This window comes from Aythya ferina, assembly GCF_964211825.1.
Source record: "Aythya ferina genome assembly, chromosome: Z".
Lineage (NCBI taxonomy): Eukaryota > Metazoa > Chordata > Aves > Anseriformes > Anatidae > Aythya > Aythya ferina.
This window is the reverse complement of record NC_140299.1, coordinates 24,960,000-24,978,955: the sequence shown is the minus strand read 5'-3', so window position 1 is coordinate 24,978,955 and position 18,956 is coordinate 24,960,000. Positions and strand designations below refer to the sequence as shown.

The 18,956-nt window shown below is 36.3% G+C and overlaps 1 protein-coding gene across 2 annotated transcripts in view; it reads right to left on the bottom strand.

Annotated features, from left to right (window-relative positions):
• The window catches only part of AP3B1 (adaptor related protein complex 3 subunit beta 1), a 167,218-nt gene that overhangs the window by 87,278 nt on the left and 60,984 nt on the right, over positions 1-18,956 (bottom strand). For both annotated transcript variants that reach the window (XM_084503559.1, XM_084503558.1), the window contains exons 8-14: positions 17,668-17,829; positions 15,387-15,484; positions 12,708-12,762; positions 12,555-12,626; positions 10,221-10,283; positions 9,582-9,714; positions 3,146-3,255 (exon numbers count right to left, since the gene is read on the bottom strand). In XM_084503559.1, the coding sequence (XP_084359685.1) occupies positions 3,146-3,255; positions 9,582-9,714; positions 10,221-10,283; positions 12,555-12,626; positions 12,708-12,762; positions 15,387-15,484; positions 17,668-17,829 (693 nt within the window). The remainder of the gene's footprint in view (positions 1-3,145; positions 3,256-9,581; positions 9,715-10,220; positions 10,284-12,554; positions 12,627-12,707; positions 12,763-15,386; positions 15,485-17,667; positions 17,830-18,956) is intronic.

The window sequence follows — 18,956 nt, the reverse complement described above, 5'->3', positions numbered from 1 at the left end:
TGGAAAATAGAAGATTCACTGATTTAGAAACTATTTACTGCTCAATCATTATCTGAGGATAGGACAAGGGGCAATTGTCAAAAAATGGATCACAGGAGGTTCTGCACCAACATGAGAAAGAACTTCTTCATGGTGAGGGTGACGGAGCACTGGGACAGGCTGCCCAGGGAGGTTGTGGAGTCTCCTTCTCCGGAGTTAATGAAGGCCCACCTGGATGCCTACCTGGGCAGCCTGCTCTAGGGAACCTGCTTTGACAGGGGGGTTGAACCCGATGATGTCTTGAGGTCCCTTCCAACCCCTACAATTCTGTGATTCTGTGATCAATAAACATGTAATTCTAGGAAACTGAACTGTCTTATTTATAGCATCTACAGAAAAATAATTATTGAGAGATCAATTTCGGCTACCATTGGGGCACAATGCTGTGGTGGTTTTACCAGCTAAGCAGCTGAACTCCACCACAAGTCCTTTCTCACTCCTCTCCTCAAATGGAAAGGGCTGAAAAGGACTTAGAGGTCGAGATAAAGACTGAGAGATCACTCAACAATTATAGGCATGGGCAAAAGAGACTCAGCATAGGAAGATTAATACATTTATTACCTATACTAACAGGCTGGAACACTGAGAAGCTCAAAGAAAACTATAATCACCTTCCCCCCATCTTCTACCTTCTTCCCTCAAGCAGCCCAGGGGAACGGGGAATGCGGGCTGCAGTCAGTCTCTGACGCTTTGTCTCTGCTGCTCCTTCACGGTCCTTCTCTGCCCTTGCTCCCCGTGGGTCCCTCCCACGGGATGCCATCTTTCCCGAACTGAGCCTGTGGGGGCTGCCCACAGGCAGCAGCTCTTCAAGCACTGCTCCCACACGGCTCCATCCCACAGGGTCCATCCATCCCCCAGGAGCAAACTGCTCCAGCATGGGTCCCCCATGGGTGGGCAGCAGCTCCCCCCAGATCCCCTGCTCCTGCATGGGCTCCTCTCCACTGGCTGCAGCTCCACAGGGGAACTGCTGCTGCATGCCTGGAGTACCTCCTGCCCTCCTGCTGTGCTGACCGAGGGGGCTGCAGGGGGTCATTGCTACTATGGCTACTATGTGTCACGTCAATAGTATTATAGTAAGAACCACACAAATTGATGGAGAATGAATCTTAATGGAGATGGGCAAGTACAGCAATGATTGAACTGCCAAGCACAGTGGTGATGGAACGAGAGCTGGCTTCAGCATGCATCAATCCAATAACACATACCATCTCTCCTGCCCTGAAGGACTATTGTGACAGATGGAACACAAAGTCATGGACTAAATTAACTCAATGGACATTTTAGAAGGATGGCCCACGGACAAATGGAATGATACTTGTGCATATATGAAATGGCAGGAGATTGATGGTAATCAATGGAAATGTATTGGAAAGTGTGGGACCTGATCAAGGTGTAAGAGGTATAGAATAATTGATATCGTCCTGGTTTCAGCTGGGATAGAGCTAAGTTTCTTCCTAGTAGCTGTTATGGTGCTGTGCTTTGAATTTGTGATGAAAAAAGTGCTGCTAACACACAAAAAACAATGTTTTAGTTGTTCCTGAGTCAAGGACTCCACTACTTCTCATGCTGCGCTGCCAGAGAGGAGGCTGGGGGTGCACAAGAAGCTAGGACAGGACACAACAAGCACGGCTGACCCAAATTGGCCAAACAGAAATCCCATACCAGATAATGTTATGCTCCCATAAAACCAGGGTGAATTGGCCAGGGGGCTGCAATTGCTCAGGGACTGGCTGGACATCAGTTTGCTGGTGGTGAGTAAGTGTATTCCACATCACTTAGCATCACAGAATGGCTTGGATTGGAAGGGATGTTAATGATCACCTAACTCCAATCCCCCTGCCATAAGCAGGGATGCCAACCCAGCACTACTAGATCAGGTTGGCCAAGGCCCCATCCAGACTGGCCCTGAACACCTCCAGGGATGGGGCATCCACAACTTTTCTGGGCAACCTCTCCCAGTGTCTCACTACCCTTACAGTGAAGAATTTCCTCCTAATGTGTTGTCCAAATCTATCCTCTTTTAGCTTAAGACCATTACGCCTTGTCCTATTAGTATCTACCCAAGCCATCCTTCTCTTCCAAACTATGCTTCTCCATCCTTTTTATAAGACTCCTTTAAGTACCGAAAGGCTGCAATGAGGTCTCCCTGGAGCCTCTTCTTCTCTAAGCTGAGCATCTCCAGCTCTCTCAGCCTTTCATCATAGGAGAGGTGCTCCAGCCCTCTGATCATCTTTGTAGCCCTCCTCTGGACTTGGTCTAACATGTCTACATTGTTCTCATGCAGGAGTTTCCAAACCTGGATGTAGCACTCCAGATGGAGACGCACAAGGGCAGAGCAGAGGGGGATAATCACCTCTCTCAACTTGCTGGCCAGTCCTCTGCTGATGCAGCCCAGCACACAGTTGGCCTTTTGGGTGCAAATGCACATAGCTGGCTCATGTTGAGCCTTTCATCCACCAGGACCCCCAAGTCTCTCTCCACAGGGCTGCTCTCAATGAGTTCTTCTCCCGGTCTGTACTCCTGTCTGCGATAACCACCTCTTTGGTTCTTGCACTTTTTAAATTTTTTTTTCTAATTCTCTCCCTCATCCCACTGTGGTAGGGGATGCATGAGGGTGAGCATATGTGTAAACAGCTGTGTGGTGCTTAGCTGCCTACCAGTTTAAACCACAAACAGAGGTACCAAAAACAATTTATAATACAGAGATTTTTAAACTCCACCACACATCATTAAGAGAATAGTTTGAGAATCCTCAAGTTCAGTTCTCCCTTGCCCTTATTTTCATTTCAGTTTACCCACTCCATGCTCTGAAGTCTAAATACATTTCATTTTGTCATAACAGTACTAGCAATACTAAATATTTCAAGTATTTCTTAAAAAGTAGCCTCCCAAACTTCAGGCATAAATTGATCCACATGATAACTTCTATTTCCTCTTAAAATGAGAAAAAAATTGTATTTTATGAAAAGTAAAACATTTTAAAAATTGTTCTACTTCTCTAATACATTTATTTCCTTCCTTGGTTCAGATTCAAAGGAGACTGTGTGATTTTTATTGCTCTACAAGAAAAATATTACTCAACAAGGCAATGTGCAAAAATACTCACTGTAATGTTATCCAAGAGCTTGGCCATATGCTTAATAATTTCACCATGGTGTGCTGGCTGGGTTTGTAGCAGTTTCTTAATGACAACAACACTTTCAGCAACCACAGTTTCTGTTTAAGACAAAGCAAATTATTACTTTTAAAAAGCATTTATGCAGAAGAAAAAGTCATAAATAATTAATTGCCAAAGATGTTATCAGCTTTCAAAATATGTTTTGCAGAAGTGAATTCTATTTGCTTTGTAACAAAGATGTAAACCACTTTACTAAGTAATATGAAGTTCAGCTTCTAGATGCAAGTTATAAGCAGCAAAAAGGACAAAGCAATGTTCTAAATGTAAAAATAGCATCCTACCACATCCTTTTTTTGAAATTGCCTTTTAGTAAAGCTGTTTGTATTTCTCCTTTTCAAACTGAGGAACAGCATGAAAAACATCTGCTTTTCATTGAAATTATGTATATTCATAAGTAATTTGGTATCTGCATTAAAAATACAAACAGTTCAAAGAAATATACAATGTTAAAAGTGACAGCTCATTCTTAAACAAGAGAAACACCTAAACATTTCTGTTGCACTTTTCCACCTTCCAAACAGTCTCTCTCAGATCTGCAACCTAATCTCTAGTACATTCAAATGAAGCTTCTAAATAGGCAAGCTGTTGTAAGATTTATGTCAAAGTCATGCATTGGTCTGCTTAACTACTGTAGCAAGTAACATTCACAGCCTGATCAACTTGTATGAAATGTGCAATTTTTGAAGCTGAAAAAAAAACCACTGGTGCAGAGGTAAGCCTCTATGCAAGAGTAAACTCATCCTGTAAGGAAAGATGAAGTAAAGTCAAACATAGCCAAAGCTGAAACCAAAACAAAAGACTACTGCAAGAGTTCAACATAATTCTCATTTTCATTTATACTACAGAAAGGAAGTAACTATTTTCCCTAAAGTATCAATGTTTAAAACAAAGAAGAAACACAACTACCATTCCTTAAACATCTCAGAAATATTCCTACCTTTGAGGAGTGAAACTGATACATGGACCATTCATCCCACAGTCAAGAAAGATGAAGTTTCAAAAGTACAGGATAGGGAAAAGATTTCTATTTTACAAATAAGTTCGCTTTCTAAAAAAAAACAGAGTAAGGCTATTCTAAAGCTCCGAATATGTAACATTATGCCATAAGCCTCTGAGAAACTTAAATTTTAGCTTGCAGCTTTTGTGTCATCCTTTATTTGACATGACATCTCAGTCATTTTTCTAACTAATTTATTGAAGCAAGGTTAATACTGCAAAGAGGAAACCATAACACATCTACATATATACCTCAAGATTTGCCATAATCTTACAGACCAATTGAACTGGAATTGTATTTTGTCCACTTTCTTACTGCAGATATTAAAATAAGAAAATTCTTAAAATTTTAAAATGACAACCTGGAATTTTTAGAGTGAGATAAATTAGTTAAACAACCTCCACTCTTGAGTACTTTGTGATACGACTTAACAGGGGGAATGGTTAAGCAAAATAAAACCGAACCCAAAAGACTGAGGTGGACATGAAGTCATTATTAAAAATATTGTTGACAACATTGAAGTAATCATGATGAACTTAAGTGAACATTATGAAGTGTCAACATGGGAAATACTTTAGTGCAGTGTGTGGAAGCAGATTTAGAGAACTGAATCAGAACTGTAACTTGGTTCCATGAGTCCAGATACCAAAAAAAAAGAAAGTAAAAACAAAAGTATGTATTTATAATTAACGTATTTAATGTTAGAATAAAGGCTGATGTAATTCAGAAAAGAGAGGCTTTCTAAGGCTTGCTTTGTGCACATGAAGAATCCCCAAAATGAGTATATAACATGCATCTAGTCAAAGACACAAAGATACCAGCTTTTATATCATATAAGTAAAATCAGAAAACAACATAAGAAAGAAAATTACTAGCACGGTGAATGGCTATTATGAAAATTTTAAAATGTAAATCTGCTACAGTTATCTAAGAAGAAGTACATATAAGACAAGGATAAATGAATACAAAGGTTGTGAATCACGTGTAAATTATTTTATATCTAAAGATCATAGAAAGCAAGGCAAATTCTTAAAATAAAAAATAAATATATCGGAAAAGTTGATTGGGAAAACCTTAACCAACAAAAGGAAACTAAATGAGGTATCAGCAATTTTTCATAAGTCTTAGTATACTAAGTAACAAGTCATAGTAAAAATCATGTTATGTTCATTGTTAGTTTTCTTCAAACAATTTCTAGGCAATATGGTAATGGCTACTCTGAGTAGAATAATCTCTGAAGACCCTGGAGCATGTGCACTTCTCTGAAACCTAACATATATTCAGTCACACACCACAGACCCTGAAACATGACAAATTCTCAAAACCCTAAAATATATCCAGTTACACAACATTCCATCTCACTAAATAATGTTGTGTTTCTAAGGCTAACAATGTAGTGGACAATAACTTGTGGGGAATGAATTAGAGTCCTTCTCATAATTGAGAAGTTGGCCACATTACAACAGAAACTCAGGAAAACAACCTAACAAGATGCATATTACCAGTGAACACTCAAAACCTGCATTCTGAAATACTACATTTAATATCACTGATGTTCTACCTAATTTTTTTCCAATACTTAACAGATACATGTGGAAACTAAAACACTGAACTGAAGGCCAATTTATCGACATTCTGCAATTTAAATAAGCACTATTTCTAAAAGCTGCAAAATTACTTCTGCTATTTTTTAGAAGAATATATTGATTGAATTTCATAGCAAGCCCTACAAGTAACTAATTCTTGTTGTTTAGAAGGTTATGCAGATGATTCAAACTAATGTTAAAATGTAATTATTAAGAGCTAGGTACGAAAACAAACTTTAAATTTCTTCTTTTCAGAATTGCCTGAAATCTGTGTTTTCACCTGGTTTATTTTTCCACACTTGTAATAAAGACAACTCAACTCTGAAATCACAGTAATACACATCAACTACACAATACATAAAGTTGGTTTACTATTACTTCATTCTAACAGTAATTCTACTATGTAGGTAGTAGTTACCTGAAGTATTAACAGTTCCAGTGATTTTAGGACTTGCCTGCTCAAATTTGTATAAATTACTAGGGAAAAATAAAGGTGTTTTCACTGTGCTTCCTACAATTGTTTTTACATTGTTTATTATCCACAGATTGCAAATTTCAACAGGAAAGGAAAGCCACCTGAGAAAAACCTGCCGATTCTCTAGTATATTCACTTCAGACAGACAAAACAGACTTCTTACAATCCCATCTGTATCTTACATCTAAAATGACTTTTATGTCATCTTAGTGAAGCTAGCAGTCAGCTCAAATTTTCAAGGCAATTGCTAATGGAAATGCATTAGCAAAATGCCAAATGTCACACCAAAGAGCCAAAATAACTTTTCTGTTTGTGCTTCCTTCAGCAGATGAGGAATGACAATAGTTTTAAGACCTCAACATGGCTTCCAAAAACAAGGCTGGGAAAAAGTACACTTTGCCAAGGAGTGTAGTGATAGGACAAGGAGAAATGGCTTTACATTAAAAGAGGGAAGAGAGTTAGATTAGATATGAGGAAGAAATTCTTTATTCAGAGGGTGCTGAGGCACCGGAACAGGTTGTCCAGAGAAGCTGTGAATGGCCCAACTCCTGCAAGTGTTCAAGGCCAGATTAGCTGGGGCTTTGGGTAACTTCATCTAATGGAAGGTGTCCCTGCTCATGGAAGGAGGGTTGGAATTAGATGATCTTTAAGGTCCCTTCCAATCCAAACCATTCTAGTGATTCTATAAGAGGAAAACTGCTCTTGAAGTTTGGTGTGTTTATGAGTGCATTTTTAAAAGCAAACTTCCCCTGTTCATGGAAGTAGGGGGCTATGGTAAAACAAAACAAAACAAAAACCACATTTAAATCACAGAAGTCCATACAGAAACTAGAGAGTTCTATGATGAGACACCTAGAGAGTTCCATGGAAAGTTATCCCAGGTGGGCTTAACTAACTGCTGAAGAGGCAGCTTTAATTGCACTCTGCCTCTCAGCACCTAACTTCCAGAATGATTCTTGGCTCAGCTCCCATACTAAAAAACCATGTTTTTTCAGTAGAAACCTTTCCAGAACAAGACCAACAGAATGGGAAGGCAGTTTTGCCATAAGCTCATTCTTCATGATTCTGTTTTGATTTGGTAGAATTAATTTGCCCACCTTTCTTCTATGCTGCAGTAAATTCCCCAAAAATGATAAAACAGTGAAGGGAAGAGAGAGCTGATTCTGCTTTCTGGGATGCCAAAACCTTCTAGACTTACCAAATTGGGCTTCATGCTACACAGAGGGAGCTGAACTGCTTCCAGTTTTGGAACAACCATGTAAGTAGCAGCAGGACAAGCAGCTTGCTCGTACACTTTAAGAATGAAAATTGGAAGAAAGCAGGATCAACCATGACAACTGAATTTTAGTTCTCCTACATGTACCAAATGTTTTTTTTCCCCTCCCATGCCCAAAGCTCTTCATGCTAAACACGCTGTGACTACCAGAAATTTCCTGCTTCCTAAGGAAAAGGTACCGTGTAAGTTATGCCATTCGACTCACTTTTTAGAAAAAGACACTGTGCATATGGTAAAGGAATTTGCCAGTTGCCAGGTTTAAAAGATCTTAAATATGTCCTTTGTGGTCTTTCAAAATAGTAAGCACAAGAAGATTATTGTTAGATTTATAAAATAAAGTAATGAAATGTCTTTCAGGACCTTCAGAAGTACTTGCTAGACAATTACTTAGAACCAGTCAAGACAACTAATCTTGTTGAGACATACCTTTATATACATGCACACATTTATGCAAATGAATATGTATTTTGTGTGTGTGTATAAACACATATGGAATTACTTTGAAGAAAATCTTAACTTGAGAAGCTATAATAAAAAAAGCTGTTTCTTCTTATATGAGTTCCTTATTAGCAGAAAGAAAACTCATGCAAGAAAACTAAAAGGAAGATTATTATTTAATAAGTTCAATATTCTGAAGTTTAGTTATCGTACATAGAAGAAAATGTGGATTTGTACATGCTGAAAGGAGCCTACCAACCTAGAGGAACATTGCTAATAGAATTAAAAGGAATCGAGTAAACTTTGAAGGCAGTATTTCTAATATGGTCATATTCATGAACTTTAGTACAAAAAAATTTACCTAAGTCACATTGCAGAAACTGTGTTATAACACAACAATGGAATACATTTTAAACACAGTGGATAACTAGAAATGCACAGAGGGACAAAAGGTCCAGAGCAACATGAAAGTAAAGTTACATAGACTAAAACTAGCAAGCTATACACCGAGGCCTCTCAGAAATTTCTGTTATGAAGTTAAGCAGGAGAGAAGAAGGACTTCCAGAGTATAAATCAAACAAGAGAAAGTTCTGAATGCATCAGTGGGTCACACTGATAGGACTACACCCTACCAAAGCAATGTCCCTAATAAAGACCTTCTTAGAATAATCAGAAAAAAATATATCCAATAGATATGAAGAGCAATCAATGCTGCTTTTCAAAGCTTAGAGTAGATCTCATCTGTGTTCACTGTACAATTCTGATAACTCTGTCCCCGCCGCACATGAAAAAAAACATGCTTCTACTCCTTTTCCTGACATTATTATTTTTGACTACTTCTGTCTCAACTCTATTTCTGATATTTAACAACACCCATGTTGACTTCAAAATTTACAATAGTTTTCTGATTATCTTATTGACTTCCTTCTGCATAATATTCCTTGGTAACTAGTCAGAATATACAATATTATCAGGTATTGATTTACAGTGCTACTATATCCTATTTGATTTTTATCTAATTCTTGTTCTATTTCCTGCAACTACATATCACTATATAAAAATAGCAGAAGACTAAATTATAAGAACAAGACAAATTTGGGACTGTTTATACAAAAACTATTTAATATGTTTTCCAGTAAGACATTGATGTACTAAAAAGCCATTCCAAGCTTTCAGCACCCTCTACAGGATAACTGTTTTGATGCAACTGAACATATAACAGCAAAACTTCTACTATCATCTAGGATACTCACAACAGTACACTTCAACAATTAACAGCATTTTGAGAAAAAACAGGTAAACTCATCATTGCAGGCAACAAGGATTTAATCTTGCTAACAAAAGAGAGAACAAATACCCAGGGATTATGAGAGCACAAAAGAGAAGACAAGTACCTAGTGATTATGAGAGCATTTTGACATGATTCAAACAAAAAGCACCAAAGTCACTATTTTTGTCAGCTATGTCACTGAAATTCTTACACAAGCCAAGCTTCCATATACTTTATTATGTGATCTGCTCTGTGCAGTTCCTATTAAGAAAAGGTTTAAAGCCATCAGCCACTCAGAAAACAGGCAGAACATTTAGCTTACCATCTCTGTTGGACAGCAAACATACAAGGCCATTAAGGCACGTGTCAGTCACTTCCGTGATGTTGGTTGCACATCTGCCTATAGCCTGAATAGTAGCTGCAGCAAACGGTTTATCTTGGCTCTTCACATAAGTCTATGGAAACAGGGTTTTCATTAGTCAATATATGTATTGTCAAAAGGAAACTTACTATGTTGTCCTCTTATGACAAACATATTGTATAATACATTCAACCTAGATAGCTATACCACACGTTAAAAGTTATACCTTTCCATCTCATTTTTACTCCCAGAAGACATTTTGTTGCTGGCTTTGGTCACCCATGGCCATGGGAACCACAACCTTGCTAGGCAGCCTGTTCTCAATTGTTTTTTTTTGGTTGGTTTCCTTCTTTCTTTTTTTTTTTTTTTTTTGAAGTTGGAAAAAGTAAGAAACAAAACACCGAAACTTCTTTTCACACAGAAAAAGCACCATTATCCATTATGATACGAGACGGTGTCACTTCAATTCCAAGAACACTTTATTCTGGAAAAGATGTTAACTTGAAAATATTAAGACTAAGACTCTAGATGAAACATCCAACAATGGCAATTGGACAACAGAAAGCATTTCATTTCAAAAGAATACATTTTTGTACAAACCTGGAATTCTCGTAGCAGAGTTGATATGTTGGCTTCATTTGCTAAATTTGTCAAGATTTCAAGCTGAAAGAAAAAATATTAAAAGCTAAAATGAAATTCTATAAACAGTACCACATATACAAAATAATCTTATTGCATATAAATAAGTTATAATACTATTAAATATACTACTTGGAATTCAATAGTGTATACCAGATTTCAGAATAAACTGATAGCAGCATTGCACTCAGGAGGAAAATTCTCCTTGCAAGCACATGCAAGGTTTTCAAAACAAGACTCTAGGGTTCAGTGATGCATTTTCTATTAGCTCTTGTTTTACAGTGTTGCACTGCATATCAAATGGACCTGAAATACTTCCAGCAGTATTGTTTCCTATGTGATACCACAGGCTTTGGATATAAGAACCATGTGACACCGTAAGAAGAAATAATGGAAAGCACAATTGCAGCTGGGGAGAGATAAATGCAATGTCCATTACATTCATATGAACTGCAGTAAAAGACATGTAACTCAGAAAACGAACAGTTGCATCTTGAGAGTGTTCAGACCTCAATCAAAATCAACAACATCAGACCCTGAAAGGCCTCTTCCTTACTCCTGGTGAGCAAGAGGATGATATGTACCATCAGGCATATGCCATTAAGATGCTATGCTCCCAGTCTGTTCTAACTTTGAAGAAAAAATTCCAGTACCATTTAAATGAGGTAAATGGAAGAATAAGAAAACTCTAGCTCTGTAAATGTAATTCATACCTCACAAATTTGTTGGTATTCTTTGAGTTGGATGCACACAGACAAGAACACTTAATAGATACAATCCACTGGTATTTCGGGACCAATTTGATAAAACCTTCAGAGGCTCTTAGAGAAATATAGCTGGTATAGCACATGAAGCAAGTGGATAAACAGTTGGTTTAAAGACAGGAATAGGCAGAAAGAACGTGACTGTTTTTACAGTACAGGAAAGCTATTGATAGGATCTCAGAATTAACTTTGTTGATCTTTTACATTTCAATATATTTATATATGAACCATGGAAGTGGTAAGAAGACAGGTGACACGATTTTCTGCTGATACTACAGCTTTCACAAAAATGAAGGTGAAGTCTGACTAAGAGCAGCTGCATTGAAAACTTCAAATATTCAGTGGCTGGTTGAGAAAATAACAAATTCAACACATGAATGCACAATAATGTTGATAAAGGGGGATGAAAACTTTACAGAAAATGATAGGCTATGAGCTGCTTACTAAAAACCTTAACAGAGAATTTGTGGTTAGAACAGATAACCCATTGAAAATATAAGGTCAATGCTAAGTACTTAACAAAAAAGCAAACTTGATGTTGAGAAGGAAACAGAAAACAAAACAGTAATCAAACAGTGCAGTAAATGAATTCTAGCGTGTTCCTACATCTTAAATGCAGTTCTGATCCATCTATCTTAAAGCAGATACAATAGAACAACAAAAAAAAAAAGCACAAGTTATCTTATGTAACAGGGCAAACTGACATAGATTTTTCAGTCAGTGAATAAGAATTGAGATTGAAAGAAAACAGCACAATTTCTCATTCTCCATCTCTTCACTAGTATGTTATATCAATTAATAATGAAATTATAAAGTATCAATAAAATAATGTCATTTTAAGAAACATACATTCCGTGTATTCCACTCCTAAACACAAGTGTCTGTGACAATCTAAAACAAAACAGAAGGCACTTAATAGTAGACAACTCTTAGCTATTGTTTTGTCAAGGACTTCACATCTATTAAGGACCAGGAATATAGAAAACAAGAAAAAAATAGCTGAACAAACACACTGAGGTGTGAACTAGAGGAAAATCTAAAATCCTTCTTACGCCAAATGCTGACCTCAAAGGCAACTTGGTACTCTGACTTTGTCCCATATTTGACTCCCATTTTATTCAGTGAAACAGATTTGAACTATTTTTAATCAAACAGTATCAAAGAGAATAAGTTTTCATTTCTTTTCATGTGAGAAGATGCTTCCTTCTACGAAAACAATCAAATTCTAAATGCTCAAATGGCTAGTTACTTAAAAAGAACTAGCTTTTGTAATGCTCTGTACTGAAAAGTACCAGAAGATGCAGTGGAAAAACACAGTGCACCTGCTACCTAAACTTTGCTAGGAAGTGAACTTTCAAATACAAGCCTGAAGGACATGTGTGGATTTAACTAAAAGCTACAATACTACTCTACTTAATGAAAAAAGGAAGAGCACAGAATGTGTGTCATAGTTGCACAAGAAAATTTTGCTTTCCTGTTGCAAATAGTAATTTCTACACCAATGTAGAGGTAAATTCTCTTTTAAGCTCACCTTCAGAGTTTTGATCATTGTTGGATCAGTTGATCTAACATAGAAACTCTTCAGATAAGGTTCAAACATGCCCTGAAAAATGCAACATACAGAGATAAATAGTTCACCTGAGTTCAACATAAACTAACTGTGGAAACTCTGAACATGGTATACCTTTCTCTGAATCGACATAGTGGCAATATTTTGCAGAACAATATACTGCACCTCCCTAGAATTTGAAAAGAAAAACAAAAGTTATTCTACAAAATTACAGAAACACAGAAAAATGCATTATGGCAAAGAAAGCTCAATTATACTCAGGTCAAAAGTAAGTTATACATTTAACATCCCTCAAACATGGAAAAAGCTTATTGCCAACTGATACAAGTTTATGAGGTGCTTCACAAGAAGGGGAACAATGAAACCAGTCTCTCATTTTTAAAAACTTCAATATGGAGAAAAAACCACTAATACCAGTATAATGGTGCAATTCTTCGTTTTGGCGTTAGGGTCTTTGTTTAAACTAAAAATTAGTAATTCTTCTAAAAAAACATCTCCATCTTATAAAAAACATCTACAATCTGGCATCTCCAGACATACCTCACAAAAACCTCATGTTTTGTCCACCACAGCAAGATACGGACTTCATCTGTACTGTGCAAACTAGCGCGTTAGTTACAACAGCTGACACTTGAGTAACTAGTAAGAAACAGTTCATTCTTTTTCATCTCATAAAAAAATTCCTATTAATTCCCCAAAAGGGCCAAGCTTTCCTTTCACTTAGAATATATACTGACAGACTCACACATCTGTAAAAAAGCAGCACTTTAATAAACTTTGACAGGATATAGACAACAGAAATATGTAATATTCTAAACACAAAAACATTAGGCATCTTAGGAGGATGTTTTAATTAATATATTAATATACCTCACTAGAAGGTAGCCTCAGACTCAATAGGAGTGAGCAGATGGAAATTTGAATACTAGTCTGAAGCTTTTAAACTTGAGTTTCTGCACTGATCACTTACAGACCAAGAAATAATTTATAAACAAAATTTCTAAATGAGTTCTCAAATTCTTTTGTGATGCAAATCTCATCCTAATAAAGAAATCCAATTACTTCATCCATTATCTCCTCTAATTAAAAATTGTCTAATAGTCCTGTAGAAATTACACCTGTTGTTTAAAAAGAAAGGTAATTATACAGAAGAACATAATGTCTTTTAAACATAATTTTATGTAATTCTTACATAGGTACATGGAAACAGCCAGCTGAGCATCAGAAACCAAGACTGGAAATCACTATGAAATGTTCTCCCAAGCACTTATATCCTCGCTAGATTATAACACATTTGACATTAATTTAAAGGCCACAGGCACGTAACTTCAAGGGCAAACAACAAAAGCTTATTTCAAAGTGGCTCTAATAGCAAAAATGTTTCTCAGACTGGTGACAGAGAATAGACGAGTTATTCAACATGAAAATCAGAACTCTAGTGCCGTTTTAGGTGCTAGTTGAAACACAAGAAAGAGGTGATTTCTACTTTGAAGAAATTTGAGGATAAATGAGGAATAAACAACATGCAAAATTAAGCCATTCAACCTGTGAGTATGAGCGTAGTTCTACACATTACCTGTAAAAATGTCAAACTGCTTCTGCTATTTGCATAAGGAGAATGGGAAGCATATTGTACTATAAAACCAAACACAAAAATAACAGCAATTCACTTTTATTTTAAATAAAAGTGTGAATTCTCTAACAAGCCCAATTTTACTTCAGTAGTCAATCTCTTAAATGGTAGATATGTTAGCCATAGGTGAGCTGCAAATGTTTATAGAGAAAGAGCTCTATGGTGACTGTGCTCATGAAGCCCATCTAAGTCAAGTAATCTTGTCAGACACAACTACAGCAATTTTTTTCTTTTTAAAGCTGTCTGCCTGATTTGACTTACTTTTTAAAAATAAATAATTTTGACAGCTCAGCTATCCAAGAATATCATATTTAGCTAGGAAGTTATTCTGAAAACATCTTGTAACTGCTATCAAACCTTCAAGGTGTTTTATATAGATATATAGAAGTTTAAGATCTAAAAACTGAGGGAAAAAACTTTAGGGCAAATATTGGAATAATATGCCAAATCTACACATGCACGCACACAAACACACATGAGTATTATCAATCTTATGAAGCATGTGGTAGTTGAAACCCTTCATAGTAAAGTATGAGTAAGTAACACTGAAGATGACTAAGTCAAAGTTAGTTATACTGAATGAAATATAAACTACATGTAGTAGTTTAAGACACAGTCCAAGGACTAAGGAACAGGGGATTGAGCAGTAGCAACTGGTAATTTAACAAGTATCACTCTTAGTTTTTCTGTCAACACGAAGTTATCAATATACAGTGAAGAAAAATAAAATGCACATCTGAAGACTGAGTGCTTAGCAAGACAGTAAAGAACTACAAGATAGACATTTCAAATAATTTCCAGTAATTAAACAAATCAGGAAAGTAAGCTAACTAGTTAGTATTATCTCCATTTGCATGCTTCTATCTACATTTGTATGTTCACTAGGCAGTCATGTCTTCTCAGAAAGACAGTTATAATTAAGAATGAAACACCTATGATACTGAATGATCACTGAAAGTGAGACTGAAAATGAGGGAACTACATGTAATTATTCTCACATATTGAGTAAAAATTAGTATTTTCCAGGACAATGTTACAACAAAACTCTAGTAGTGCGATAGTAATTTATTTATATGTATAGCTACAGATAAAAAAGTATGTAACAATTTATTTTTTTTAGAAAAGTACAGATAGCAATTTAAAGTACAGACTTGACCTACCTATTACTACGGAGTAAACGCACTAATGATTTAGAAACAATACCAGCTTCAGATTTTGGTGCCAAATGCCAATAAAGCTGTGCAACTGCCATTACCACCTACAAGAAGAACATTCAGAACAGCATGTCAACTCAAAATAGTCAAACATATGCATCGCATTCAATTCACACCTGCTGACCTACCAACTGCCTCTTCAGAAAGCAGTGTGTATACATGTTCTTTGAAATCAAGAAAACAGTCTGGGAGAGAAACACCAGGAGAAAGACATTTTTGTTTCCAAAAATCAAAAGTAGTAGGTACCTCTCATCATTCCCAGTATTTACTGGGTAGTATAATATAAAAAACAGAGGAAGAGGGCCAAACAGAGAAAACTAAGTAATTCAACTAAGTAATTCAAATTGTGATCATAATGATATCACATTTAATAACCCAATACTGCTAAAATTAGGTCTGCTGATTAATGAAGATATCTCGTGTGTTGTTTTTTTTTGTTGTTCTGTTTTTAAAATTCCTACAATAACTGTGCTTTTACTTTTATTAAATACATATTCAATATTACTTGTTCTTTCATTTCCACTGAAAACCTTCCATTCTGTTATTCTATCACACAATTTATTAAATGGCCGGTGCATTTATTGACAGCTTTTGAAGTCTAAAATCCAATTGAAAGAACTATAGTAGCAAGTATGAATAAGCAGATGACTCTGAAATATACACAACTTAAAACTTGTAATTTCTATTTTTAAAATTTTCTCCTAAGTAACAGACAAATGATGAACTTTATGCTAATGATTAAGTCATGTCTCAGCCTTCCCTACAATACTGTCCCGATGAACTTTCTTAATCAAAATTAAACAAATCACAGAACAAAGAGACTCAAAATGTGTCACTACCATGACACTTAACTTGGTGCCTTAAAACTTAACGCCAATTAATATCTTTTTTTTAAATTAATAAACAAAAATTGATAAAAAATATGAAGAGAGGAAATAACTGAAATATTTTCAGCAATATACTACAGGAAGATTTTCTTATGGACAAAAATCTAAGGTCAAAGAGAAAACAATTTCATTTCTGGTATATTCTGTGAATGTTACTAAAATTGGTATAATAGTAACTATTTATAGAATCAGTATTTCATTTGACAAAGTTAACCTCCATTAACTTTAGTTTCATAAACTTAAAGACCATAAAAGTTAGAATCAATATCATATTTAACAGATATAACGAAAGTGATTTATGGAATGTGGAAGATAAGCAACTATAATTCTTCTCAATGTAGTGTGATAGCAAACATTTATAACAGCTGCTTTTTGCAAGAGATGAGGAAATGCTACACAGATATTGAACAGTGATTTTAGCAAAAGGCTGTACTCTGATATAACTACTACTGCAAAACTGTGTTGTTTGTTTCTAGAGTTTGCTAACAGTTAAGATGTGGTTTTAAAAGAAGTTAGACGTTAGTTGGAGTCTAGAAATGTGTTTCAAAGGAGAAACAAAAACCTGATCTGTTTAGCTGATCAAGAACGGGTTAGGAGATGATTTAATCATGATGCAACCATTGTATTGTATCTGTGATGATATGAGTACTCACTGTCACTGGAAATCTTTTCTAAAGACATCTAGTCTTGTTTAACAAGACTAACTGAGGTTAGAAATAAAGTTCCATGGTCAGACTAACATCACAATGATTCACCATCATCATGGATCTTCCTGGCTCAAAAAATTTGCCTGCGTATTAAAATTTCCCAGAAATATTGGAGAGCATACTGCACCTGTTATGTCACATCTACCCTGGAATCCTGGCAACATACCTTAAGAATGTGTCTGGGAGTCACGAGAAATTTAGGTATGTAACTGTCTTACTTTTAAAACGTGAGACTCAGAGGAAACCACCACTTAATGAATCAGCACCAAGTATGATTTTTTTTGTGAGTCTGTATCACCAAAACTAACACTCTATTCTGTTGTAGATGCTGAGAACTTAAGCATTAAAAGCTAGCCATACTGTAGTTGTCACATGCAACAGAAAGTGAATTCAAATATTCTCCAATATTTTGTTTAATATTTGGAGCATATGTGACATTCAGATCAGGTGTTTTACTTAATAGCTAAGTTAATTTCAAAAAAGAAATAACTGATCTTCCCTGTAACAGTTGCTACGTGGTATAATCATCACTTCACTTAAAGAGGAATAGATCTGACTTTTCAAACTTTTAAGTTGTCTAATAGAATAGATATTTAGTAGTTCAATATTTTATCAAAAAGCAATTTGTCATACGGCAGCATTTCGGCTTTGAAGCAAGGGTTTGGTATTCCGTAACAGCAGCCTGTGATCCGGGTCCATAGTATAAGTCTTTTTCACATTCCGATCCTTTTCTTTCTGTTCTTCATCAGATTCATAGAAATTGTTTTCATTGTATTCTTCTACAATATCATTATCCTACCAAAAGACAAAATTAGAAGAAGATACAGAAAATATATGAATCATCCAGCTGTATTAATTTACAAAGTAACATACAACACCATGACTCCATGCAGGATTCACATTTTTTGTAATATGCCCACGGAACAATGTCCTCTGTTCCAGTTGGTCATAAATGTAATGCAAAAGATGTAACACCAGTGCAAGATACATTTACAAGTAAGATGAACTACTAAATGAAATACTTTCATTAGTATTCTGTATTAGATTATGTAAGGATGTTAGTTCTTTTTGGACTGAAAGCCGAAGTTGAATTTTCTGAAGATCAGCTCTTTAAAATTCATTTTCTGGAAGTCTTAACAGAAGTCATGTGCATCGTTCCTTTTCTAGTAATACATAAACTATTCATGAAAGCAGCAACTCTCTAAAGAAAGGACAGTTCTTAAGAAATTTTATCACACAAAATGTCACATATCCTGAGCCTGTCCTTCCCTGAAGAAGTACAAATCCTTAAGTTGTTTAAATGAAGTTACAAGCTACCAGCATAATGTCACTTAAAAGAGCAACAACAAAGAAAAACAAAAGAACAACAAAAAATAATACTGCAAAATTTACACATTACAATGGAACAGAAATAAAAGTACTATATTGACTTGGACTGGCGCACGCTTCGTTGGGTTAGAAACTGGCTGGATAGCCAGGCCCAAAGAGTCGTGGTGAATGGAGCCAAGTCCAGTTGGAGGCCAGTCACTAGTGGCGTCCCCCAGGGCTCAGTGCTGGGGCCAGTCCTCTTTAATATCTTCATCGATGATCTGGACGAGGGCATTGAGTGCACCCTCCGTAAGTTCGCAGATGACACCAAGTTAGGTGCGTGTGTCGATCTGCTCGAGGGTAGGAAAGCTCTACAGGAGGATCTGGAGAGGCTGCACCGATGGGCTGAGGTCAACTGCATGAAGTTCAACAAGGCCAAGTGCCGGGTCCTGCACCTGGGGCGCAATAACCCCAAGCAGAGCTACAGGCTGGGAGAGGAATGGTTGGAGAGCTGCCAGGCAGAGAAGGACCTGGGAGTGATGGTGGATAGTCGGCTGAATATGAGCCAGCAGTGTGCTCAGGTGGCCAAGAAGGCCAACAGCATCCTGGCTTGT